This window comes from Acomys russatus, chromosome 25 (genome assembly GCF_903995435.1).
Source record: "Acomys russatus chromosome 25, mAcoRus1.1, whole genome shotgun sequence".
Taxonomy (NCBI): domain Eukaryota; kingdom Metazoa; phylum Chordata; class Mammalia; order Rodentia; family Muridae; genus Acomys; species Acomys russatus.
The window spans coordinates 47755968-47781975 of record NC_067161.1 but is presented as its reverse complement, the minus strand read 5'-3'; the positions used below and the strand labels follow the sequence as shown (position 1 = coordinate 47781975).

The following is a 26008-nucleotide window of genomic DNA, read 5'->3' as shown; positions in this document are numbered from 1 at the left end:
ATTTTTTATCTCCAAAAGTCATTAATACAAAACAGAGTGACAAAGATCTTCACATTTTGCGCATCTCTTTGGTCACTTTCCTGCATTTGGGTCAATCACTCTTCGCTTATGATTTTGGTGTGGACCTCCCGGCTCTTCACCCGCAGCTTGTTGACCTGGGACTCGGCGATGTCTGCCCGCTCCTCGGCTTCCTCCAACTCGTGCTGCAGCTTGCGGAACTTGGCCAGGTTGACGTTGGATTGTTCCTCCTGTGAGTGGGAGCACATTTATAAGGAAAAAGAATCTCACATTTCTAGGCTTTCGGGTCAGTGCCTCTTGCATGCCCTTTTACTTAAAACCAATTCGCTCTAGTAAATTTTCAAAGAAGGCTAAAGAAGGGTGTAAAGTGTTTTTGTTTGTTTGTTTGTTCTGTTAACCCCTCCTTGTGTTTCATAAACTCATTGATAAACACAGGTAACACTGTCTCTGATCTTCCAGGAAAACTAATGTTATTATGACTATGCCAGGCTCCCAGGCATTGTTGTCGCTGCTGCTGAGAACCCTGAGGATGGATGAGACTCACACTAGCAATCTCTATGACACCAAACTGAGTGTAAATTATTGCCACTTGGGTCATAAATTATCCCCCACTTAATAAAATTTAGAAATTAAACACATTTATTATTCCCTAAAATGGTCCTCATGGTTTCTGGTTGTGCTTGTAGGTGCAGCAATGAATTTGGAAAGGCCAGTTTTAATTTAGTCTCCAGTAATTTCTTTTTTTAAAACATTAAGAACTCTCACAAAATGTGACATTAGGATTTAGAACATTTAGGAAGCTTAGAATCACTTTAAGTAAGGTAGCTCAGAAAAGCCCTCGGATCTCCCTCTCACAGTAGAAGAAAGCAAGTGTTGGAGCGGGGAGAGAGTTGAGTGGCTCACCAGGGTGTGGGTGCAACATGCACGTGTGTGCATGCACATGTGTGCTTTCTTCTTCCCTTGCTGTTCTCCTCCCCTTTCTCTTCATCTCAGGGCTAAGAAGTCAGGGGGTAGGCAAAAGCCGCCACCTCCTCTGTTCACAGAGAGGCAAGGGATACTTGTCTCCTTAAGATGACTCAGAGAAGGGTTCACATGGTGGCGTAGGGCTGCAGTCCCCCACTGGTTGGAGCATTGCTGAACCTTCCAGCCTCCATATTACGACACCTCAGCTCCTCAGTGGGTCTCTTTGCTGTGTACGCAACAATGCCTTGCGATGTAACTGAAGTAGCATTCCTATTTCCTTCTCACCTGGATCCTCTGGTCCCACTTCAGTCGTGCTCACGTCGCCCACCTGGCTGGTCACCCCACAATTTGGTGGACTTTTCCTGCTTTGCTTCCAGTTATTTCTAAAGGTTGCCTCTACTGGCAGACTTAATGCTTTCTATCTCCAGGACGAGTCCTGAATCTCACCAATTCTCTTTGTTTTATTCCTGTCCTAATGTAAGCCACAGACCCACCTGGGAAATTTCCCCGGCGTACCTTTCTGCACTTACTTGGGTTACCCAACAGTCTTTTCTCTACACTGTAGCACGGACACTTTTAAAAATAAAAATTGGGCCATGTCTGGCCTGGATGGAAACATTACCCTGGCTTCTGTGGCCTGGCTGTATTTATATTAAAATGCAGGCTTCTTTCTAGGGCCCAGAAGAGCTTGTGACCTGCCTTCCACCTGGTTCTCTAGCCCCAGGGACATTCGTTGTTCTCTCTTCCTCGATCTTTCTGTTTCTTCAACAGGACTCAGGGTTTTCTCTCTCTCTAGAATACTATTGGGGCTATGCCTTGGTTGGTTGGGTTTGATGCTTACAGCTGGACTCAGGGGTCTCAGAGACGCTAGGCCCACGTTCTCTCCCATCCTTACTCTCCCTAGGACATTTCCCTTGCTCTTATGAAGTGGCCAGTTGCAACACATTCTTGGATTCTCGCTAGGTCATTTCCCTTTGACCCTTCCTTGTTATCCTCATCTTTTTTCATCTCATTCCTTTAACTGCTTTGGCCTCCTGGTGTCTGTGAGCTGGGGGGCGGGGCGGGGCAGGGTACCAGTCAGGTCAGAGGTTCCAGACTCACCGCTTCCTCAGCTTGTCTCTTGTACGCTTTGACCTTTGACTGCAGCTTGTCCACAAGGTCCTGGAGCCTGAGAACATTCTTACGGTCCTCCTCAGTCTGAAAGATTTGAAAGTGTGAGCTTCCTGAAGTTATACCTGACCTGTATGCATGTATGGCTTTTTTTAATGCCTTGAAGGTAAGGGTAGGGGCCCCAGAGAGGCCCCTTTCCTTACCTGGTATGTGAGCTCCTTCACTCGTCTCTCGTGTTTACGCAGCCCCTTGATAGCTTCCACATTACGCTTCTGTTCGTTTTCAACTTCCCCTTCAAGTTCACGAACCTGAAAAAAGAAATAGGTGGATTTCATTTTTTTTTTTTTTTTTTTTTTTTTTTAGATTTGTTTATTCTACTCTATGTGTGTGAGTGTCTGCTTGCATGTGTATATGTACACCACGGAGGTCAGACGTGGGTATCAGATCCCTCAGCACTGGAGTTACACACATATAGGTGCTGGGAACCGAACCTGGGCCCTATGTGTGAGCAGCAAGTGTTCTGAAGCTCCGAGCCTTCTCATCAGCCCCCAACGGAAGATTTAAAAAAAAAAAAAATATTTGCTATCATGTAATGCGTCGGTGAGTTTCTGCTTCTTCAGGTGGCCCTCGGTTTTATGTGTAGATCCTAACATCTTTGTCAAAGTGCCCGAACGTAAACTGTCAGGCAAGCAGGCAAGAGGCACTATCTGCCTTTCCTCTCTGGGTGCCTTACGTACGATGTCTTAGCTGTTTTAGGAATTGAAAGTCATGTGCTAGAGCGGACAGAGAAGAACTCATGTTGACCAAGACACCCACCCTGGCCTCCAGTTTCTGGATCTGCTTCTTGCCGCCCTTCAGCGCCAGCTGCTCGGCCTCGTCCAGACGCAGCTGCAGGTCCTTCACCGTCTGCTCCATGTTCTTCTTCATCCGCTCCAGGTGGGCGCTGGTGTCCTGCTCCTTCTTCAGCTCCTCCGCCATCATGGCGGCCTTAGTAGGAAACCAAGACAGCTATTGGCATCAGGCCGTCTCATTGCTCACTGAGGGCAGAAATGTGACTCTACTCACGTCCGTGATGGCTTTCTTGGCCTTCTCTTCTGCATTGCGGGCTTCCTGGACAATGTCCTCCATCTCTCCCTGGATCTGGGAAATGTCTGTCTCCAGCTTCTTCTTGGTGTTGATGAGGCTGGTGTTCTGGTTAAAATACCAAACACAGAAACATTAAATATTGCAGGAGAATGTTAGAATGCAAGGTGTCCAAATGAGCTTGTAAAGCAGTTATTAACTCGCATTTGTCGGGGGGGGGGGGTCCATAAATTATCCGAGGTAACAGCCTATTTTTAAAGGACAGTCAATTCTGGATGTCATAGGTTAGATACATGAAAATGTTGATACCCTTCCCCAGTTAAACATGCTAAACTTAGCTTTTCATAAAACGTTGCAGATACATTTCCAAACAGTACTAAGATACGATGAAGAATTCCCCTTCTTACTAATAAACCCACCTGGGTGTGGAGGAGCTGCACACGCTCACTGGCGTCCAGCAGCTCCTGCTCCGCCATCTTCCTGCTCCTCTCCGTCTGCTCCAGAGTGGCCCGCAGCTCCTCGATCTCAGCCTGCAGCAGGTTGGCTCTGCGCTCCACCATGGCCAGCTGCTCCCTCAGGTCCTCCTGGCCCCGGAGAGCGTCATCCAGGTGCAGCTGGGTGTCCTGGGCAGCAAACAATCACTGAGACCCTGTGGCCCCAGGCAGAGTCACCCCCCCCCACTCCTCTGGGACCACCCCCGGGCGCCACCTACCTTGAGGATGCCTTGTGTGTTCCTGTAGTTCCTCAGGGCCTCGGCAGCCATGCGGTTGGAGTGGTTCAGCTGGATCTCCATCTCGTTGAGGTCGCCCTCCATCTTCTTCTTGATCCTGATGGCGTCGTTCCTGCTGCGGATCTCGGCGTCCAGCGTGCTCTGCATGGACTCCACGACTCTAATGTGGTTTCTCTTCAGCTGGTCGATCTCCTCATCCTTCTCTGCAATCTTCCTGTCGATCTCAGACTTGACTTGGTTCAACTCCAGCTGGATGCGCAGGATCTTTCCCTCCTCGTGCTCCAGAGACGCCTTTAGGATGGCAAGAGGTGACGTTAGCAGGAGAACAGAAGTGTGCAAAGTCATCCTAGGTCTGTCTCTGTGCTACCTACACATCCTTATATGCATTGTTATAGAAATCTCTGATGTGTGTAATTGTTGGTTTATGTGCGTCTGTCTCCCCAGCCAGGTGATCCCGCTTAAGGAGGGACCCTCCTCTTATTGACCTTTTTTTTTTTTTTCCTGTTTCTACCACATTTCTTAGTGTTTACTTATGGTGCTCGTACTCGTGGCTATTCTTTCTCTTCACCCTCGGTGGAAGGAATACAGAATAAATTTTCAGTCCTTGGTTAACCGATCTTTGTACCCGATAGAGCCTAATTCCTCTTGTAAGTGTGGTGAGGCATATAATAAATAGAATGTCTACCTCTGCTTCCTCTAGAGCAGCCTGGAGCTCAGATTTTTCCTGTTCAATTTGCTTCTTTATTTTCTCCAGTTCGTGGATACGTTTCCCTCCTTCTGCAATCTGTTCAGTGAGATCTGAAATCTCCTCTGTTAGTGAGAAAAGAATACATACATATATAAAGGTGTATAGAGGCGGGAGGCGTTCTTTCAAATCTCTTGTTAAAGAAGATGTGAGATGCACTCACGTTGCAAATTCTTATTCTCCCGTTTCAAGGTTTCGAGATGGTCTAAAGATTCCTCATAAGCGTTCTTAATCTTGAACAGCTCTGTGCTGAGAGAGCGCGACTCCTTCTGGGAGGCTTCAAGCTCAGCATGGGTTTCCTCATACTTCTGCTTCCATTCTGCCAGGATCTGAATAGCAAAGGATGAGGGGGGAAAAGTCACAGATAAAGCTTGATGGAGTAGAAGCCGTGTGTTCTAGAAGCTCTGAGTTTGATCCAAGCGATCTTGGATTGAAAAGTAATTGTGAAGAACAGATAACAAAGCCAGGAGTACCCCCTCACACAGCCCCTGCCAATGGACAAGGGCAGCCGCGCTAAAGGCAGTGCTCCAGCTGTTTGGAAGGCTGATGACATAAAAGAAGGCTCTGGAAGCACACCTTGTCGAAGTTCCTCTGCTTCTTGTCCAGGGCAGCACAGGCCGCGTTGGTCCTCTCCACATCAATCATGAGGTCCTCCACCTCATTCTGCAGCCTCTGCTTTGTCTTCTCCAGGGACGCACATTTGGCATTCACGGCTTCTACGTGCTCCTCAGCATCCTGCAGACGCTGAGCCAGCTTCTTCCTGGAAGAGAATATGGACGGCAGATGGGAGCAGTTATCAGCAGAACTATTTCAAAATGGCTACAGGTGAGCATTTCCACAGCCAGGCTTCCCTTATCGGGGTGTCTGAAGCTTATTTGTTCTAGTGGGTTCTCTGGGAACTCAGTGTTGCTCTCCTACCACCAATTGCTAAACACAACCAAATTTCAGCATCACTTTATGGAGCCTGAGCCAACTTGACTCCTCTTCCTTCCTTTGTAGAACTTAGAGCCTACTGCCATTTGTGTCTGCATCTCCACTTGGTTTTAATGCTCAGAGGGTAGAATCTATATGTTGCTAACTTTGTGTACTTACAGACCGGCACATGTAATAAGTACTCAAATGTTGACTATGTCAAATTCAAATGAAACACCATTGACTCGGTCTGCATAACTTATCTCTTCCTTTTTGCCAGCTGTTTGTTAATTTGTCAATTAAAAGTCTTTCCCAAGGTTAATATAAATGTAGCTATGGTGGTTTATTTCAAAATCATTAATTTCATTGGTAGATAGGTTGTGTGTGGTTCCAAGAATGAATGCCTACCAGCACCTTAAACTGACTATATAGTAAGGTCTTTCCTACCTAGGTCCTGTCACACAAAAATTCAGGCTTGAACTCTTGAATTGCATTGAATGTTTATTCTCTTATAAAAGAGTGTGCTTTCTCCCTTTCTGCAGCATCTTTGTACACCACATTGGTCTTAACCACATATTTCTATTTCCTCCTACAGTCACATTTTTGCATATAAAAAGAAAAAGATACTATCAATCCAGATTATTTTTCTCTTTGCACCCATACCCTTAGGCCAATTATTCTGTTAGTGGTTAAGAGAGAGAGAGAGAGAGAGAGAGAGAGAGAGAGAGAGAGAGAGAGGAGAAACACATGAGAGCATATAATTAACTGAATGAGTTATTATAATAATTCTATCTGCACCTGTGTAGACAGAATGAGGTCAAAAGTTCCCCTTTGAAAAATTACTGTTTGGCTTCCTCTTTCCTTGCAGCTTTCCTCTGTCTGCCACGGACTTCTGTCATTTCTTCCACGGGCTACTAGGGTATTCTTATTTCCCATTTGGAGTGATGTGCACATTTCCCCCAGCATTCTTAGGCTTTGGGAAAGCAAGGACCCTTTTTGCCCATAGAGAATTCCTGGTCCAGGCACTTTGTTAATAGATGTATTGCCATTCTAACCAAGTGAGTCACGTACTTGGCCTCCTCCAGCTCCTCCGTGCGCTGGATGGCGTCCGTCTCGTATTTGGTCCTCCACTGGGCCACCTCGCTGTTGGCCTTGGACATGGCCCTCTGCAGCTCAGCCTTGGCTTCCTGCTCCTCCTCATACTGTTCCCGCAGCAAGTCACAGTCATGGCGGGAGGACTGCAGGGCGTGGGCCAGGGCGCTCTTGGCCTGAAAAGCAAGAGGTTAGTGATTTAATTTTATGTGTTTAAACTGATATTTATTCTCTAAGCTCTTAGAGACCACCAGCAAAAAAGGGGGAGAAAAATCCGGACATGGTGAAACGACACACAAAACCACAAATAACTACAAAAAGGATGATAACCATGCCAACAACGAGAAGCTGGCTCACCTTTATCTCCTCCTCAAGCTGCCTCTTCAGCTCCTCGATCTGCTGAGTGAACGCCTGTTTGCCCCTGGAGAGCTGGGAAACTAACGAGTCCTTCTCATCCAGCTGGCGTGAATATTCACCTGAAAAGACCCAGGTCCAGAGAACTCAGCTTGGCTTTAGACACAGAACGGGCGCCGAGTCTAAAAGTTGGGGAGCAGCACAGGCTATACCAAACCCCCATCATCCATTTCACTGATGATGAACAAATCTATGCAGAATGAACATGTGGGGAACTTTGAGCCAAGCTCTGCTTATGAGCATCTAAGAAGGTTTAGGAAGATATTTAACATGATCTGACTGCAGTTGATAGAGGCAGTGGAACACGTGGAAAGCAGTGGGAAGCACCTGATGCTCTCTGGCTAACAAGTTACTGTGTTAGTCACCTGAAACAATTTGGGGTGGGGGGGGTGATAGGAATTCAAATAACTGGCCCGGTAATCAGGACTGATGCTCAGAAGAGATTCTGGGGAGCATGACCAAATGGCGGAGACAAGCAATTGTCTTTCTGTCCCCAGAATAAGTTGGTTCTAAATAGTAAACAGTTTCCCAAACCAAATGGTGCTTAAGTTTGTCTTCCACTCTTTAAGTAACATGTTCACAAAATGCAAGGCAAGGAGAGCTTTTTTCAGCACCCCCTGGGAAAGTTAGTTACAAGTCTCACCTGCTTGGAAATTTATTAAGAGGCACGTGTTTAACTTTTTAAATATCGTACTGCTGGAAGGAATAAAAGCATGTGCTGATGAGGGAAACTTTCAGGGAGTGTCCTAACTTGAGATTAGCTTTTGTTTTACTCGGGATGGCCTGCCCACCTTAATAACAATGATACAGTCTTTGAGTGTCGCAGGAGGAGCAATGTAACTATACTAGAAAGTCAAGCAAGTCAGAGGAATTCACGCAGAGACTTCTCAGTCTGGGTGGCCAAAAATAAAACTTCACTTGTGTGCCTGTTTCCTGGCTGAACTGTGTTCATTCCCTGCAATTTGTACTTAGGCAAGGTACTCCATCATTCCCATGATGTGTCATCTCCAGACAGGGACAATGTTAATCATGCTAATGAGAAAGAGAAATAATAGTCGGCTTGTGATGGTGTTGGGAAAGTGAAGGGTTGTGATGGGGATACGCTTTGTACTTGATAATTCTGATTGCTTTGTTTTGAGGTCAAGCCTAGGCTGGCCTGAAGCTCACAGTGCTTGCTAGGTTGATGTTAAACTTAGCATCCTGCATCCTTCTACCTCAATTCTGTGGGACCACAACTATGGGGATGTGCCCAAATGCCCAACTTACATTTGATAACCCTTTGATAACAGCCAACTAGATGTCCAAAGCAAAAAAGATAATGTATCAACCAATTTATCTACCTATATATCTACTTACATACTGAACTACCTATCTTCTTCAGAAGAAGAAAGAAAGAAAAAGAAAAAGAAAGAAAGAAAGAAAGAAAGAAAGAAAGAAAGAAAGAAGCAACCTGATGCCATTGCTGGATAAGATGCCTCCAAGGAAGGTAACATAGGACCTCAAGCAACATAGTAAACTTTCAGCCAATTGAAATCCCATGGTAAGTTTGTGTTCCAGGGAACCAGCCTACCCGACTCTGTCTGCAGACGCCCCCTCTGAGCTGTCAGCTCATTGATGAGCCGCTGCTGTTCCTCCTCCTTGGTCTTCAGCTCACTGACCTGGTCCTCCAGAGTGCGGCACATCTTCTCGAGGTTTCCCTGCATTCAAAGAGTTGCAGAAGCCACTCAAGCAAAGAACCTTACCGTGATCCAGGCCTAGCTGTCGGTTTGAGATTAAGCTGTCTTTATAGACAAAGATAATAACATATCTCAGATGTCACAGGAAGAATAAAAAGAACATGAGGCCTGAGCATGCTGTTACTGTGTTATTTGTCAATCCAGCACCTTCTCTAGATTTTCTTAGCTGTGGTATGGGATACTGATGCCTGGAGGAACCCATGGTATGTTTGTGAAAAGCAAATTTTGTTTAAGCCTAAAGGAAAAATGAAAAGCCCCATGCTTGGTATAAGGCATTTTTATATGTATAGCTAAGTAGTATTTTTTGCTTTCTGAAGGAGTTCAAGTTTTCACTTCTTCTGTTACTTTGGTATGGCTATTCTCCCTTCGGGTGAGCACACCAGGCTTACCCCCCATTTCCCTAGTCCCAACTTGCGTTGCCAGGACTCCCTGTCAGTTCCTAACGACTTGTCAACGTTCACACCTGCCTGCAGAAATTTCTCTGACATTTATATCATGTTTGTACCTTGGCTTTGGAGACAGTCTCCATGTTACTAGCGAGGTCGTCGATCTCCATCTTCAGCTCGCTCTTCTCTTTCTCCAGCTTCTGCTTGACACGCTGCAGGTTGTCAATCTGCTCGCCGAGCTCCGCCACGCTGTCCGCGTGCTTCTTCCTCAGGGTGGCTGCCGTGGCCTCGTGCTGCAGGGTGGCCTCCTCCAGGTCCCTGCGCATTTTCTGGAACTCCGCCTCTCGCTTCTTGTTCATCTCGATCTGGGCTGAAGTGGCCCCACCGGCTTCTTCCAGCCTCTCGCTGATCTCCTCCAGTTCCCGGGAGAGGTCAGAGCGCTGCTTCTCTGCTTTGGCCCTGGAGGCCCGCTCTGCCTCGATTTCCTCCTCCAGCTCCTCGATGCGGGCCTAGGGGAGGTGGGAAAGGAGGGACTCAGCTTCTTTGGTCTCATTTTTTCCCCCTGATGAGTTAGACTGATGGAAACCGTTTATTTACTTGCAGCTCCTTGATTTTCTTCTGCAGCTGCATGCCGAGGGCCTGTTCATCTTCAATCTTGCTCTGCAGGTTGCTCATTTCAAACTCTTTCCTATAGGGGAAGTCCTTGTGTCAGTCACAGAGCCGGTGATAGTAAGCCCCGCCCCCTTCACCCCGCCCCCACCTGTTTCTTCATGGCTTACTTTTTAAGCTTCTCATCAAGCTGCTGTTTGTCATTTTCTACATCCATTGTGGATTCTTGGGCCAATTTGAGGTCTCCCTCCAGCTTCCTCTTTGCCCTTTCAAGATCCATCCGGATTTTCTTTTCTTGTTCCAGAGAGCCTTCAAGCTAAAAGTTAGCAATGCGTGAATATAGTCCTTAGACCAACACAGTGTTTGCCCCAGGTTAAACTTGATGACATTAATTCATAGTGAGTCAGCATGCTCTCTGGCAGTTTTGTGAATCAGGAAGCTATGTCTCATCAGGCCTGTCTCTGTACTGTTTGCTTAGACTAAAGAGTCGGTGTTTAACATGTAACGTCTGCTAAGTTGTGCTATAGCTTCTAGCCCTCCCACTGAATCCACTGTAGGCAGTATTCCTCATGCGCGATGAGCAGCGCTGGGATGGTTACACACCATGACCTTGGCCAATGCATCCTGGACCCATACCTTTCCCATACATTCTCTATTAGGCATCACATTATGTGTTAAGCCAGCTGATCTTCCATATCCTTCCCCAGTGTTCCCTTGTCCCTCTGAGCATGAGGCCTCTTGGCAGCTTGCTGTGCTTCCCCCTCAGAACAAAGTGCCTGCGCGCTTGTGTGCTTGAAGCCACCAGTGTTTCCAGTTGCGCTAAAGGCTGTTCTGTCCATACATATCATGGTGAACAGACCCTCATTGACTCTAATTCTTTTTACAGATATCGTCTGTCTTTGTTGATTATCTTGGTCTTCATATTGGCAATGATGTTCCAAAGCTCTTGGATGTGGGAAATGCTCTGTTAATATGTGTCATGTCATAAGGAAACACCTGCTTGTTTCATTATAGAATTAAAAAAAAAAAATGTTTTATGGTTTCACACTCACATCATCCACTTGCTGCTCGAGCTTGATTTTGGCTTTGGTCAGCGTGTTGACCTTGTCCTCCTCAGCCTGCAGGTCATCCAGGGTCTGCTGGTGAGCCTCCTGGAGGGCTTTCTTCTCCTTGGTCAACTTGGCAATGGTTTCATCCAGGCCGGCCATCTCTTCCGTGAGGTTTTTCACCTACAGAAGTTAGAACAGGTGGTCTCAATAAGCGGCCCAGCTCACGGGGCAGAAACCTCCATGTGGTGTAGGCGGAGCATGCGCGTGCCTTGTTCTCCGTGGCGTGCTTCTCCTTCTCGACCTTGGCCAGGGTCAGCTCAAGGTCATCGATGTCTTTCTTCAGCTCTGAGCACTCGTCCTCCAGCTTCCTTTTCTTGGCCGTCAGCTCGGCATTGATCTCCTCCTCGTCCTCTGCTCGCTCGGTCACCTCCTTGATCTTAGCCTCCAGCTGGATTTTGGTTTTGATCAGCTGGTCGCATCTTTCCTCTGCATCAGCCAAGCTGTCTGCTTCCTATGGAGAGATAATAGACATCTTTAGATTTTTTTGTTCCCTGGAGCTTTTAGATTGTATTAATGTTTTGAAGGCAAATAAGTAAAATTAGGTTTGAAGGCATCAGATTTATTTTAATTAGCTTTCTACCACCAAGAGAAATTGTCAGATCACTTTCTGGGAACTTGAATATTAACAAAAAAATGTAAAACTTGGCTCCTGGTGAAAATATGATACCACTGTCTTACTATAACATAGGTTTAATGTATTAGCATATAATTTTTAGTCAGATTTCTTTGTTTAATGTTTATTTTTATTAAAGTTTCATATACAAAAAAGACATTTAAATAAAGAACTGAGCACTGGGATCTTGCAAAGAGGACAGTGAACATCAAAAAGTGACTTTAAAAAAAAAAAGTGACTTAAAAGGAAAGAGTGTCCTCCAATGGCATGTGGTTCGGAGTTAGAAGACTGGGTGGAAGAACCAAGGAGAATGGGCCACCTTGTTTCTCATGAAGAAATAGAATTCGGAATATAAACTCTGTGACAGCAGAGTTGTATTTTTAGGCTCTGGAACTCATGAAATAGTTGCTAAGTGGATTGTAGATGAAATGCTGCTAACACACACACACACACACACACACACACACACACACACACACACACACACACACACTGATAATATAGTTGAGCCAGAATTAGGTACCCTCTTCAATACTTTTTTTGCTCTTGGTGATATGATGAACTTCTCATTTTGGAAAAACCTCAGTCCATACAAACTACAGTAAAGGTTTAAGCCACCTTCATGTTTTGCGAGTCATTTTGTTATATAGTCAGAACAAATAGGCCCGGTGGGACTGATTGCTTCCTGATCTGAACTCAGAAAACTAAAAGGAAACCTTTCACGTTTCTGTGCTTGATTACGACAGCAGTTTGGGGATATTTATTGGGTCATCAGAATAATCCCTCAATGCTGTGAACAAAAGTTGGCACTACCTATAGAAAGCCTTGCCATTGTCCAGTTCTCTCACGTCGTCTACACGTCGTCTAAAATTTGTAAAATAAAACTGAGTAGAAAGTTCTTAGAAGACTGTCGGTTACAATTTTGGAATATTAATTTGAGGTTGATACATTTCTATGGCATAGTCTCCTCCCTGTTCACTAATAATACCATTCTTTGGGCATTTGTCAATAGGTAGGATTATGGGAAAGCAAATACCTTCCTATTCGCTATTCTCAGTCAGCCAGGAAAAGCAACTAAGAGAAATGGAAAACAGTTTGTTTTTCCTTTTAGGCAACTAAGGTTCCTGCTGTACTAGTTTGCCGTGATGCTGTGTGGAATATTACAGAACACTCGAGGGAGTTGTTCCTTTAACAGCCTGGTAGCCAGCCAGTCACTTGGTTTTGTGGCATCCTGGCATCTTCTTGGTGATCACTGAGCTGAGATTTTAGCATCAAGTGTCAGGGTAGGCTTTGAGACTCACAGACTGAACTTGGAGCTGCAGGTCATTTTTCTCCTGCATCAGAGCTACCATCTTTTCTTCCAGTTCTTTCCTTTTGGCCTCGGCCTTTGCAAGGTTTTCTTTGGCTTTTTCAAATTCCTCCTTCATGTTGGCCATCTCCTTCTCGGTCTCCGCGCTCTTCAGCAGCGGCTTGATCTTGAAATACAGCTTCATCCAGGGCCAATGCTTGACATTCATGAAGGCGCGGACGTTGTACTGGATGCAGAAGATGGACTCTCTGTGACAGGAACAGAGATGCTCAAAGTCAGATTCTAATGGAAATTAAGACCAAAGGAACTAGAACAATGGATTTTATATGTTGTCCTTGTTCATACCTTCTTTCCACCATCTTCTGGTACTCCACTCTTGCCAAGAACCCTCTGCACATGGCCTGGGTTCGGGTAATCAGCTGGGCCAACTTGTCATCTCTCATCTCCTCTAGGAGCCCCAGAAGACCAGCTTTGAAAAAGACCTGTGTAAGGGCAATGTGACTGATCAGACACTTCACACAAAGCCCAAAGGGGCAGGGAAACATGAGGTTTGATTTTGAGAGGATTACCTTGGTGTGACCAAACTTATACTGGGTGTGGTCAATGTCAATGGAGCCAAGGAGCTTCTCAGAAGCCTTCTTGCTATCGATGAATTGACCCTCAGGGATGGCACTTGCGTTCAACACCTTGTATCTGTTTAAACCAACCAAATAAATGGCATAGCTGTTGTCACCAAACGAATCTCCCTTTATCTCTACTTTGTATAGTCAAAAGACTTTACAGTGTATCCCTCAAGTCACTTGAACGCCCTACTTCTCTAATTGCTAAAAAGAAAAGGCAATAGCAAAAAAAACAAAACAAAACAAAACAAAAAAAACCTTAAAAACCATTCACAGTGACAAATATACAACCTCTGCTTGAAGTCTGCATAGAGGATCCTGCTGGGGAACCCCTTCCGGCAGATGCGGATGCCTTCCAGCACCCCGTTACACCGCAGCTGGTGCAGGACCAGCTCGTGCTCCATGGCCCCTGAAAGAGCACACAGGCATCTCACTATCTAGGCTCTAAAGCAGACACACTGGACCTTGTCTGCATAGCTACCGGGAGTGTCTTACCAGGAGTCTTAGTCTCATTGGGAATGATGCACCGTACAAAATGGGGGTGGGTGCTCCTCAGATTGGTCATCAGCTTATTCAGATTCTCCTATGGGGTCGGAGGGCACCTTGTTTAATATGTGCAAGCACATACACTCAGACTTACAGACATAATGGCCGTGAGCCACTGCTTTGCTTCAGTTCTACCGAACAGCACCCAGTTTCGAAGTTTCCAGAGTCCTGTCTGAGATGTCTAAGTTCTTGACATGCCCTCCTAGCTTATGTTTTGTGCACCAGGAGCAAGTTTCCCTGTAAGCCGTTGAGGTGGCTGCTCGCTGCTGATGAATTTCCTGGTGTGTTTATATATGTATCACAGCAATGTAAACATAGGAAAATGCACCATCCATACATGGAGCACTTACTGAGACATTTGGTCCAATTTAGCTCCTAACACAGTGTTGGCTTCAAACCTTCCATTTATTACTTTACTTGCACATGTTTCCTAAAATTCAGGTATGCCAGTTTCAGCTGACCCACCCCACCCCTCCTGGGTCACATCCCGTTCTAGAGCCTTTGAGACAATATCCACCCCACCCCACACCCCACACAGAGACCCTTTATATATAGCAGCATAAAATCTAATGTCCTAAGCCCTTTTAGAGAGGAAAAAAAATGAAGTTTGTACCCTGAAAAGAGCTGACACGGTCTGGAAAGAAGAACCCTTCTTCTTAGCCCCTTTCTTTCCTCCACCACCGCCTCCAGACTCTGAGGGAGCAAAGAACGTGCCAACAGTCAGAACCCAGGTTTCTCTGCTCAGAATTTCCACATTAAATAAACATCGCTGATTGAAAGTCACCTGCTTCAGCAGCTGCTGCTGCCCCAGAGAAGAGGTAAGCCAGGGTTTTCATCGAAGACTTCTGGTACAGCCCCACCACGGTCTCATTCAGAGGGTCCTTGTTCTTGTCCAGCCAGCCGGCGATGTTGTAGTCCACGGTGCCCGCATAGTGCACCAGGGAGAAGTGGGCCTCAACCTTGCCCTTGGCAGGCTTGGGCTTCTGGAAGTTGTTAGACTTTCCCAGGTGTTGCTCATACAGCTTGTTCTTGAAGGAGGTGTCTGTCGCCTTGGGGAACATGCACTCCTCTTCCAGGATGGAGAAGATGCCCATCGGCTGAAAGAACAAATACAGAAACAAACGCCACATGAAATCTGTCTGCTTATAGAAAGTGACTGATGACACGAATAGCTGGATTCCATTTTCAGTTCCACAGAGCTAATGGAAACTCTTTTGTTCGGTCAGAGTCACTGGTTTAATGAGACTCTTAGTTATGACAAAGTAAGATGGTGAGGGCTAAGTTTTCTCTAGAGTTGTGGCTTTACCCCCAAAAGTCTTAGAGCAGAATGTCTCCAAGTGTGGCTTCCAAACTAGCTGCAGTAGTGTCACTTGAAGTCACAATGCAGACATCAAGGCCTATTCAACATTTGCAGTAAGCTCTCGAGGGAGCGAGAGCAGGGAACACTGCCTTGCTCGGTGTTCCGTGTTTCGGGTGAGTTTAGCACAGCTAAAGTTTGAAAGCCTCTGTCCACAGCATTAAAAATTCATAGTTCAGAGGTCAATAGTGGTTAATCTAAGGATGTCAGAGAAGTAAATAGCAGCATTCTAATATGTGCTAAATTTTTATAAGGAAAGCTAGCTTTCAATGTAAGGCTTCGATTGTAGACTCTGGGTGGGCATAGTGTTCTGGACTCTTTAGAGTGCATCCTGGCTCAAAAGAGGGGACAGAAAGAATGGAGGGGCTAGAAGATAAGGAATGGGTACTGTGAAACAGTGGCTTCTGGAGGTGACATAGCGTGCCTCTGTACTGATGAACTCAGGAGCTGTGGCTATCTACCCAATGCTTGCACAAAATGGGGCCTGTTAACCTTCCACCGTGGGTGGGAGGGCTCATAGGCCCCACCCTCATAGGCCCCACCCTTCTCTGAGGAGCTCCAAGCAGTTAGGGACAGCTGGGGAAGGAGTGGGTATTTTCTTCTGTGGTGTAGCCGCTGGTAAGTTTGCCATGGTGTGGGAAGCACCCTCCCCCACCATGCTCACGCAAACTAAGCGGGTCAGCAGCAGCAACAATAACAAAAAGCAGGAGGGAGACTTTTTGGGGAGAAGTCCAAACTTGGTGGGAGTGGAAGAAAAGATGGGGGTGGGAATAACCAAAATATATTACGTATAATGTATATTACATATGTGTGTACAAAACTGTCAAGGAATGGACATGTTTTGAAAGAAAATACCTTGCCTTGTTTTACCAGCCTGCTTCCCTCATTTCGTGTATAGGTGGCAATCTCTTGCCATCGCACATACCAAAGCTGTATTGTTTTTCATTTACACAGCATACAGCTGTGAACTGCGTACACTCACCTTCTCGATGAGCTCGATGCAGGCGGCCAGGTCCATCCCGAAGTCGATGAACTCCCACTCGATGCCTTCCTTCTTGTACTCCTCCTGCTCCAGCACGAACATGTGGTGGTTGAAGAACTGCTGCAGCTTCTCGTTGGTGAAGTTGATGCACAGCTGCTCCAGGCTGTTGAACTAAAGTGGAGAAGGAAATTAGCATTCAGTTCTTTTTTTTTTTTTTTTTTTTTTTTTTTTTTGGTGTTTTTTTTTTTTATTAATTTATTCTTGTTACATCTCAATGTTTATCCCATCCCTTGTATCCTCCCATTCCTCCCCCCCCCCCATTTTCCCATTATTCCCCTCCCCTATGACTGTTCCTGAGGGGGATTACGTCCCCCTATATATTCTCATAGGGTATCAAGTCTCTTCTTGGCTACTTGCAGCATTCAGTTCTTAATGAAAGCGTCCCCAGGCTTTCCTCAGCTGGGCAGGCTAACTGCTCTTAGCATGGTGGGTTTGTTTTTTTTTGTTTTTTTTTTTTTTTTTTTTTTTTTCTGTCTCACTTGTAGCAAACCTCCTTACTCAAATTTCATCCCATTATCAATACGCTCATAGAAAAAAAGTTCACAAATATGACTTCAGAATGTGGCCAGTTAGAAATTGCACTGTTAAGTAGTGATGGTATCACTTTTACTGATTGGATCCTACAGCATCTGGTTTTTTTAGGCAGGCATACTTGAGTTTATTTACTTGCCATTTCTGTCCACTATGCCTGGTCACTGCAGAAGTTACCTTAGTGTAAAAACACACTTCGTCTCCCTAATTAAGCAGATAGGAATATCAAAGTCTGGGTTAATTGGTCATCCGTTTTCCTGGTGGCGTTTTGATGCTGTTGTTGATTTTACCATCATCTCTGTCTTTTCTCGATTGCTGATTGTGTACTAAGGGTTTTACCTGAAGCAACCTTACAACTGACAAAAAAGGATCTGCAAGAGGGTGTCACATAGATTGACAGGTCCTCACTGACATCGTGCAAAGACTAGGCACATGGCACCCACACTATCAGACAAGAAATGACAGAGCTGGAATTTAACTCCGAAGTTCATACCCTTTTCCAGATTTTCAGTGCTTTTGCATGAATTGGATTATAGTGCCATTTTTTTTCATAGACATTCCTTGGTGACTACAAGAACAAGATCTGCAAACATCTGCTGCAAAGCTTCAGCCAACTCACATCAAAGATCTCAAAGCCAGCGATGTCCAAGACGCCGATGAAGTACTGCCTGGGCTGCTTGGTGTCCAGCTGCTGGTTGATGCGGGTGACCATCCACAGGAACATCTTCTCATAGACGGCCTTGGCCAGGGCGCCCACGGAGTTGTACACCTTCAGAGACAGGGTACTTCTTGTTGGCATCATTAATGATGTCAAGGAGGTCTTGGGTGAGTGTGTGCTTCACGGAGGACATGCACTTACCTGCTGCACCGTCTGGCCTTTGGTGACGTACTCATTGCCGACCTTGACCCTGGGGTAGCACAGGGCTTTGAGCAGGTCAGCAGAGTTCAGATTCTGGAGGTAGGCGGCCTTGTCAGCAACTGCAGGAACATAATTCAGGTTCCCAACATTACCTCTTCCGGCCCCATGACACACAGAGGCAGGATGCTTAGACTTGCTTTGTACTTTCTGTTTGTGGATAAATTTGTGTATGCCCACTAGAAGCTCAGCCATGAAGGAGACATGAGTTTGGACTATATTCTCCCTGTAAAATTGAATCAAGAGTTTTGTTCGCTTTGGCTGTTTGAGTTTGGTACCTTCGGTGCCATCTGGCTCAGCTTGCTCCTCACGCTGCTTCTGCTTGAACTTCATGTTCCCATAATGCATCACGGCCCCTGTGAGCTTATAGATGGAGACTCTTTCATCAGAAGTGAAGCCCAGAATATCAATGGCACTCTATGAGGAGACACAGGAGGATACGGGTGAGGGCAGAAGACAGTACTTATTTGGCAGAATTTATAGTTTGCCCTAACTAGGCCATTGCTGTCATGCTCACACATAATATTGTGACTTACATCCGTGGCCATCAACTCCTCTTGGTCATCAATGCTGGGCACTGTGATCTCTCCTTGACTGACAAAGGCATAATCATATGGGTTGGTGGTGATCAGGAGCATTTCTGGGCACATAGGATTCAGGGTATATGTTTAGTATTAGAAACTGTTAGTAAAAACACTAACTCCCATCTACGAATGTAAGGTTCTTACCAATGAGATCTGGCTTCTTGTTAGACATGATCTGATAAAAGATGTGGTAGCTTCTTTCAGCTTTTAGCTGGAAAGTGACCCTAGACTTCTCCAGAAGATCTGTAATGGGGAATCAACATCATCCGAGGAGAGGATCATCAAGTGTCTTAAAGTGATTTTAGAACTTCAGATCATCAGCTAAGTCTTATTACGACTCCTTGAGATCACAGCTCAGTGTTCCTAAGGTGCCACCTGCTCCATCTCTACAAACACTGAACTTTCTCTGATCATGTCTAGAATGAAGGTAAAATGTACTTGGCTATCAGAATGCTCAGTGCTTATGGAAAAGATCCTTCACATTTGGAATATAATCTAGTCATGAACCTGCAGCTTCATGGAGTCGCCTAGCACTCAAATAGAGGGGCTACTATGGGAAATAGTTACCAGGGCTCAGAAAAGAAAGGATCTCATACTTTGAACCCATAGACAACTCAACTATCCCAGTGTTACTTTGTTGCTGTTGTTGTTGTTGTTGTTTTAATATTTTGAAAGTGTTCTGAGCCAGGATACTTCAAACAAGTCCAAGAATGCCTGGCACTTCCTAAAGAATCATTAGCTGATGCCTGGGTAGGTAAGGCGTGCTGTGGGCTTTGCCTCAGGCTGGCACTCACAGAAAGCCTGTTTGGCAGCAGAGGTGTTTCCTAGGCTCCCCACTGAGCAGGAGCTGCAGGGTGTTCCTCCAGACCCTCATTTGTTATTCTTGGATTTTAGTTGGAAGGTCCAGTTACTCACATGTCTCAATATCCGCAGAAGCCAGCTTCCCTGTGGTACCAAAGTGGATCCTGATAAATTTACCCTTGGAAGGGGAAAAGATGACGTTAGCTTCAAAGCTTGAAGCTCACAGAGGAGTGAATTTGGTGCCTACAGTTTCCAACTGAAGGCAGAGAAGACAAAGAGACTCACAAAGCGAGAGGAGTTGTCGTTCCTCACGGTCTTGGCATTCCCAAAGGCCTCCAGCAGGGGGTTGGCGCTGATGATTTGATCTTCCAGGGTCCCCTGTGAGGCAAAGAGCAGTCCTTGCTTGTCAGGCTCAGGGCTTTCTTGCCTGGGGGGCCCCAGAAGAGCCAAGACTCTGACTGTAACAATCGACCTACCTGCATCTTGCCGGAAGGCGCCTCCTCCTTCTTTTTCTCCCCAGTGACTGCAATTGTTGCAAAGTACTGGATGACACGCTTCGTGTTCACAGTCTTCCCGGCCCCGGATTCTCCACTGTCCAACAAAGAACAATATGTGGAAGATTAATCTTTGTGGCCAGTGAAACTGTTTCTGCCAATTATTTACTCTCTCGTGCATCTGTCTTTATGTCTCTTTGTTGTTGTCGATTAGGTTACTCTTTTCAGTCTACAGACAACTCTCCTTGCTTCTCTTAGGCTGCATTGACAAGTAGGGGAAAACTCATTTATTATTCATTAACACGTGGTTTGGGTGCATGGATGTTTGTAGGCTTGGCTGGGTGCAGGGGTGCACGTCTGTAATCCCAGCACTCTGGGAGACAGAGGCAGGCAGATCTCTGTAAGTTTAAGGCCAGCCTGGTCTACAAAGTGAGTCTGGGATAGCCAAGGCTACACAGAGAAAGCCTGCCTCGAAAAAGAAAAAACCAAAACAAGAAACCCCAACGACAAAATGATGTGGCTGGCTCTTTTGGAGGTGCTGAGACCTGTTCTTGAGTAGTTTACCAAAGCAGCCACTCATCAGCTATGTACTGAAAGGAAAGAGAAAGAGTAAGAAGCCCTGGGTGATGTGTATCCCTTGGCTGCCTTAGACTACAGATAAGACTCCAGTTAGATCTCACAGGGCTTAGAAGTTCCCCAAGTAGGCCCCAAAAAAACATGTAATGCTATCCCCCTAAGCTCTGCCTTCATCAGGCTATGTGCTTCTGGGAGTGCCACGTGGCACTCTCAAGGCCACACTGGCCAGCAGGATAAATTGCAACACTGTTGTTTTACATCTGGACTCAATTTACTTCCTACAATGAGGCTGAAACAGTTCCTAGTTCCTCACTGCTCTCGCCAATTCTTTTAGTAATACCTAGTTTCCCCTTTGGGTTTATCCTTTTCCCAGCGAGAGTAAAACACCAGTAAGTTTCAGAAGAGACATACATACGTGATCAAAATAGACTGGTTCTCCCGATCTGGAAGAGAAGCAGTGTATAGTCAGCACATGTATTAGTCACATAAATTGCTCTTGACTCTCCAAGTATCCTATTTCCCATTGAATTTTTTTTTCACCGTATTATTGTAAAGTTATAGATGGGATTTATTCTCTAGTCTTTCAAGTTAAGAAAGAAAGCCATAAAATGCTGTCCTAACTACATCACCACAGGAAGAGTATGCTATTGGTTTCATATAAAGGACAGTATACTCCGAAGTCAGACACCACTCCTCCTGCCATGCCATCTGTAGATTTCAGAACCACTGGTTAACAGCTACTGCTAGAGATGCATAACGTGCCCTGGCCTTAGAGGTTAGAATGGTGATGTTCAAGCCAAGGCTAAGATTTCATTTCTAAGTGGGTGAATTAACCTCACAAAGAAAGCATTTCCTTGTCCTGTGGGCCCAGACTGCACCCCCATGAATGGCCTCTCCCCAGTTGTCAAAGAGTCAGGTAGGCATGTGTCAAAGTGAATCCTTGTGGGGTGAAAACTTCTGGTTATATCATGAGGGACCCCCAAACACCATCTTCTCTAAGGAGAAGCCACCATCAAGAACGCACTCTGATGACTTTTAAAATGATAGCAGTTCTAAAATATCCAGCACAAGCAACAAGAAACTGAGTGTCTAGGGGGTGATCTGCACTTCTAATCAAGCAATGTGTCCCCCAGCTATCTCTTTTCTCATTATTTAAACACGCAAAGTAAAGCACACTTCTCCTTCCAAGGAAAAAGACACTGGTTGGCACGATGGAGTTGCAAGCTCTGCAGAGGTAATGTGTCAGAACCCCTGAATTTAGTCCCTAGCTTCATAGTGCCTACCCCTCTCTGCTTTTGACACCTTTTGTGAACCATTAGAACATCGTGAACAACAAACAGTTCATATGAAAACCATTTGAGTCACTCACCTGTCAGCATGAACTGGTAGGCGTTGTCAGAGATGGAGAAGATGTGGGGCGGGGCCTCCTGGCGCTTTTTGCCTCGGTAGGCCGCCACCACCTCTGCGTTGTACACCGGCAGCCACTTGTAGGGGTTGACGGTGACGCAGAACAGGCCCGAGTAGGTCTGCATCAAAAGAGGCGACATAATTATTGGGTGGGACATTCATTGTGTACTTTTTTTAAGGGGGGAAACATATTAACTACTGCCTTGAGCAAAAGGCCTTGAAAGAGAACTCACGTAGATCATCCAGGCTGCGTAACGCTCTTTGAGGTTGTACAGCACAGCGGGCTCGTGCAGATGTGTCATCATGGCCATGTCCTCGATCTTGTCGTACTTGGGAGGGTTCATGGGGAAGACTTGATCATCTTTTACTGTTACAGTCTGTCCATAAGCAAGAGATATTAGATTAGGAACAAGTGTCAGTCAAACTAGCCCCAGTGGTGTAGCATCACCAGATCCTGATGTTTTGTACTCACAGTTCCACCTTCCGTCTTGGCTGTCACCTTCCCCCCTTCCCTGCTCTGCACCGTTGCTTTCACAAAAGACTCCTTAGCATCCACCACAAACACGGATGACTTGGCATCAAAAGGCTTGTTCTGGGCCTCGATTCGCTCCTTTTCAGACTTCCGGAGGTAAGGAGCAGCCTCGCCAAAAACGGCCATCTCGGCGTCGGAACTCATGGCTGCGGGCTATTGGTGGCAGCCCAGTGGGAGAGCCTGCTTGGCAGAGGGAGAAATGGTAGAATTTTAAAAACTGGGCTATTAGAATCACAAGCAATTTTTTCCACTATCCCTGACAGTTGGGTGAACGCATTGCACCAAGTCTACCCATCTCCCTGGCTGAGGAGTGGTTGAAATGTCAGAGTCCTTGTTCATTGCCAGTGCTGACAAGTACTTACTTAATCATGTGGTTGGAAAGTAGCTGTTTGTGGCTCACCTACTGTGAGAGCTGTCTACTGCTTCCTGCACCTCATCTGTTATGTATAGTAACCTCTAGAAGCTGCCCACCATTGGTTCATACAAAATATAAAGCGAAGAAAAATGTTAAGCTGTTCCCTCGCTCTTTATGCTTTTTTCTTTCTTTCTTTCTTTCTTTCTTTCTTTCTTTCTTTCTTTCTTTCTTTCATGTTGCGTTTCCAGCACCTCTCAACAGGGAGTCTTTCTCTTTCTGGCATCTTTCACACCTCTAAGAACACATGCTGGATGCAGAGAAAGGCTCAGAGCTGGCTGTCTTGCTAAAACGGACAATCAGGATATGTGGCTAAAGTTTTAGAAACTCTCCTGTATGTTAAGGAGGTCTTTATTGCTGTTGTTTCCCCCACCCCACTTACAGACTCAGCAGTTACAAAGATTGTGCTCTAGAATAGAAAGCAGAAATATGAAAACCTTGGTTTGGCGTTATTTTGTTAAAATGACATTTTATTATGGATCATTTATCTTATCCCTCTATCAGAATGTTGACAAACTTCATTATGTTTTCTTGCTCTGCTACTCATATTATTTTAAATATTTCCTTTAACTTTTCCCATTAATATCTGCTTCTTACCATTCATGAACTCCGTGGGTAATCATCTTATATAATCTTTATTGGAATTCTAAAAGAGACCTTTTCTGAGAGAGCTCCATTGGGTCTACTCTTTCCCATTTCTCTATTCAAACTGTGATAACTGATATCAAAAATTAAAGTGCTTCGTCTTCCTGAACCCATTTAGAACTTTATTTTGCCAGATTAGTAGACAATATATAGATTTACATTTTGTTAAGGTAAGGGTTGATACATCCTATCTACCCATTTAGACATCACCGTACAGTTCCTATTAATTAGTGCTAAGAGCTGTGCCATAGAATGCTTATGCTTGCCTTTTTTAAGTGAGCAAACTGTGTTACATTGCATGTTGTAATCACTTAGAAGACAAACTACAAAGCTAGAAATAGGAAGTCCTCGTGCACAAAGCTCCCAAGCCTCTGAGGATGCATTTCATATGCTGCAAAGGGTCCGCATTAATGAGACCTAGTTTCCGAAGCCCGTCCCCCAGAGTTTTTCAAAAGAAACATCATCAGCTATGACATTGAAATGCTTTTCATTTTTCAACACCCAACAGACACTTTCCAAATGCTAAAGAAGATTCCTTGCACTCAGAGAGAAGAAAAGGGAGAAAAAGACCTTACCTTTACTGATGCAACCTCGGCAGTGGGTCAGAACTGTAATTAAAAAAAAAAAAAAGCAAATGCCTTCTGATTAAATGCTAGTGACTCCCAAGAAGAGCACTAAGGAAAGCAGGAAATGACTCGGAAGACCACAACATCTAATTACAATAGCTACAGACTAAGCGGTGCTTCACAGCAAGGTCTGCCAGAGGCAGCTGGAGCCAGGATGTGTGGCATGCACACCAGCAGCCAGGCATCCCTTCCCGGCCACGCGGAGCCCTGTCCTCACACACTCTTACCTTGAAGCTTTATGAGGAAAGACAAGTCATTCCCATTCCAAGGGTACTTTTATAGGATCAAATATGGAAAACACGTAACCTCCTCCTCTTTCTTAAAACATATTTGGCAAAACGTGTTTTTGGCAATGAAGGTCTCCAAGCCTAATTCCCTTCATATTAAAGATGTTTGGATATAATTAGAAATATCCCCTCTCACATTGGGTTAAGTATATGAATCAATCTCCTATAAATAATTTGAGTTGTTGGTGATAGGAAAACGATCTGCCCTTGGAATAATGTAAGGTGTTGTTTCAAAGACTGCTGAGTTCTGGGAATCCCTGGACTTTGTTGCCTGGAGTGTTCTGTTTCACTGAGGGAAGGCTTGTCAACTGCCACACAACTACAATATTAAACCACGGAAGAAACTTTCTTCTTCTTAGCCCAGTGTCAAACACTGCTGTTTCCTCCCGAGAAGATGGATTCTTTTTTTTTTTTTTTTTTCTTCAATTCTCATTGTCCTTTTTGAAGGATGGTTTAAAGCTTAATTTTAAAATGCTAGTTCATGAAGAACAGCCAAGGAAAGACAGCTGCTTTTGTTTCCTCCAGTCGGTCACCTCTGACTCACTGCCAAACCATCCCCTTCCATTTCAGACCTACCCCCAAAACTGTTGCCTAGCCACACACACATTCTCTCACTAAAAAAAAAAATCAAGTTGCTTGTGAAACCCTTTTCCCCTATGAAAACGGATGGGAGGAAATATTAAAAATGGGATCTCTGGAAATGCCAAGGACTTCGACTTCTCCGACAGCTATGGTGATATATATTTAAATTTTCACTAACAAACCACACCTGAACATTGTTCCCCATTTGAACTTGTGTTTGGCTGTCTGAGTGGCCTTGCATCCCTCTCATCCCTAACATTGCACAACTGAGGCTGAGCCCCCAGGGTCTTGTTTTGCACCCACCTCTCTTCCACTGATGTGGTGAAAACAAGTTGCCATGTGAAAGTAGATCTCTAGAGATGCAGGTTGGGATGGTCATATGATTTCATTACTGCAAGGGACTATGTGAGCCACATTCCTCTTTTTTTTTTTCCTAACAAAGCAACCAAGCTCAAAGAATAGAGGAGTGTCCCACCAGTCCCACAGCAGCTTAGCCCCTGGGCAATTGGTCTGTAGCTCAGCACACTTGAGGCTGACACTCTACCTAGAGTGGATTAAAGGAGGGTCCTGAAGGCCTGTGCGTCCACCAGGAGATTTTCTAGCCAACTGTTCCCTGCTTTGCTCTGTCAGGTACATCACTTAGCTTCTTATGTATCTGTCTCTTTATTAGGTGCCTGTAAAATCTGGCTAACGGTTCTCAGAGCAGATGGGTTCATGATTCTTTGAATAGAATTTGATGGAATTTTTAGATGGACTTTGGTTCTACTCTGGAAAAAAACAACTTGGCGGAGAAAGGAGAATGCAAGGTCTTGGGTTGTTGTTGTTGTTATTGTTACTACTGAATTATATGATACCAAGTGTTGACAGGTGATGTGGGGGAGAAAAATGAAAGGTGGGCCAGGACAATACGAAGAGCAGTCCCGTGCCCTTCCTAAGACCAGTGCGAGCGGGCTTACCTGTAAAGTTGCCTCCACATGTCTGGCTGAAGTCAGTCTCAGACTTGCCACTCAAGCCAAGACACTTTTCTTTTGGCTTAGGTAGGAAGTTAGCATTTAGCTTTTACAGGGTACTGTCTAGGAAGGCTGTATTTTGGGCTGTGCATCAAAGCCGTCTCCGGCTTTAAAGTGTTGTTCTTCTAGGAAAATGTCTCAGTCATCGAGATAACTGCCGTGTCTATTTTTTTTTTTACACGCATTTGAGTAAAGTGCTTTGAGATTCCTG

At 45.2% G+C, this 26008-nt stretch overlaps 1 protein-coding gene across 1 annotated transcript; it reads right to left on the bottom strand.

Annotated features, from left to right (window-relative positions):
• Window positions 1–24260, bottom strand: Myh1 (myosin heavy chain 1). The gene is made up of 40 exons (XM_051167846.1): window positions 24146–24260; window positions 23868–23900; window positions 22176–22415; window positions 21937–22080; window positions 21666–21822; window positions 20712–20739; window positions 19703–19817; window positions 19512–19604; window positions 19341–19404; window positions 18570–18668; window positions 18378–18481; window positions 18120–18258; window positions 17785–17903; window positions 17545–17694; window positions 16335–16505; window positions 14780–15092; window positions 14609–14688; window positions 13945–14032; window positions 13741–13858; window positions 13399–13522; window positions 13175–13311; window positions 12822–13077; window positions 11116–11358; window positions 10851–11027; window positions 9969–10114; window positions 9787–9877; window positions 9309–9698; window positions 8638–8764; window positions 7011–7129; window positions 6633–6829; window positions 5226–5409; window positions 4813–4978; window positions 4590–4714; window positions 3887–4195; window positions 3594–3797; window positions 3157–3282; window positions 2908–3078; window positions 2295–2399; window positions 2083–2178; window positions 1–248 (listed from the first exon to the last, which is right to left on the bottom strand). Exons 3-40 carry the CDS (start codon window positions 22377–22379, stop codon window positions 96–98), a joined length of 5832 nt encoding a protein of 1943 aa, XP_051023803.1. The 5' UTR covers window positions 22380–22415; window positions 23868–23900; window positions 24146–24260; the 3' UTR covers window positions 1–95.
• Window positions 24261–26008: the final 1748 nt, after the last annotated feature.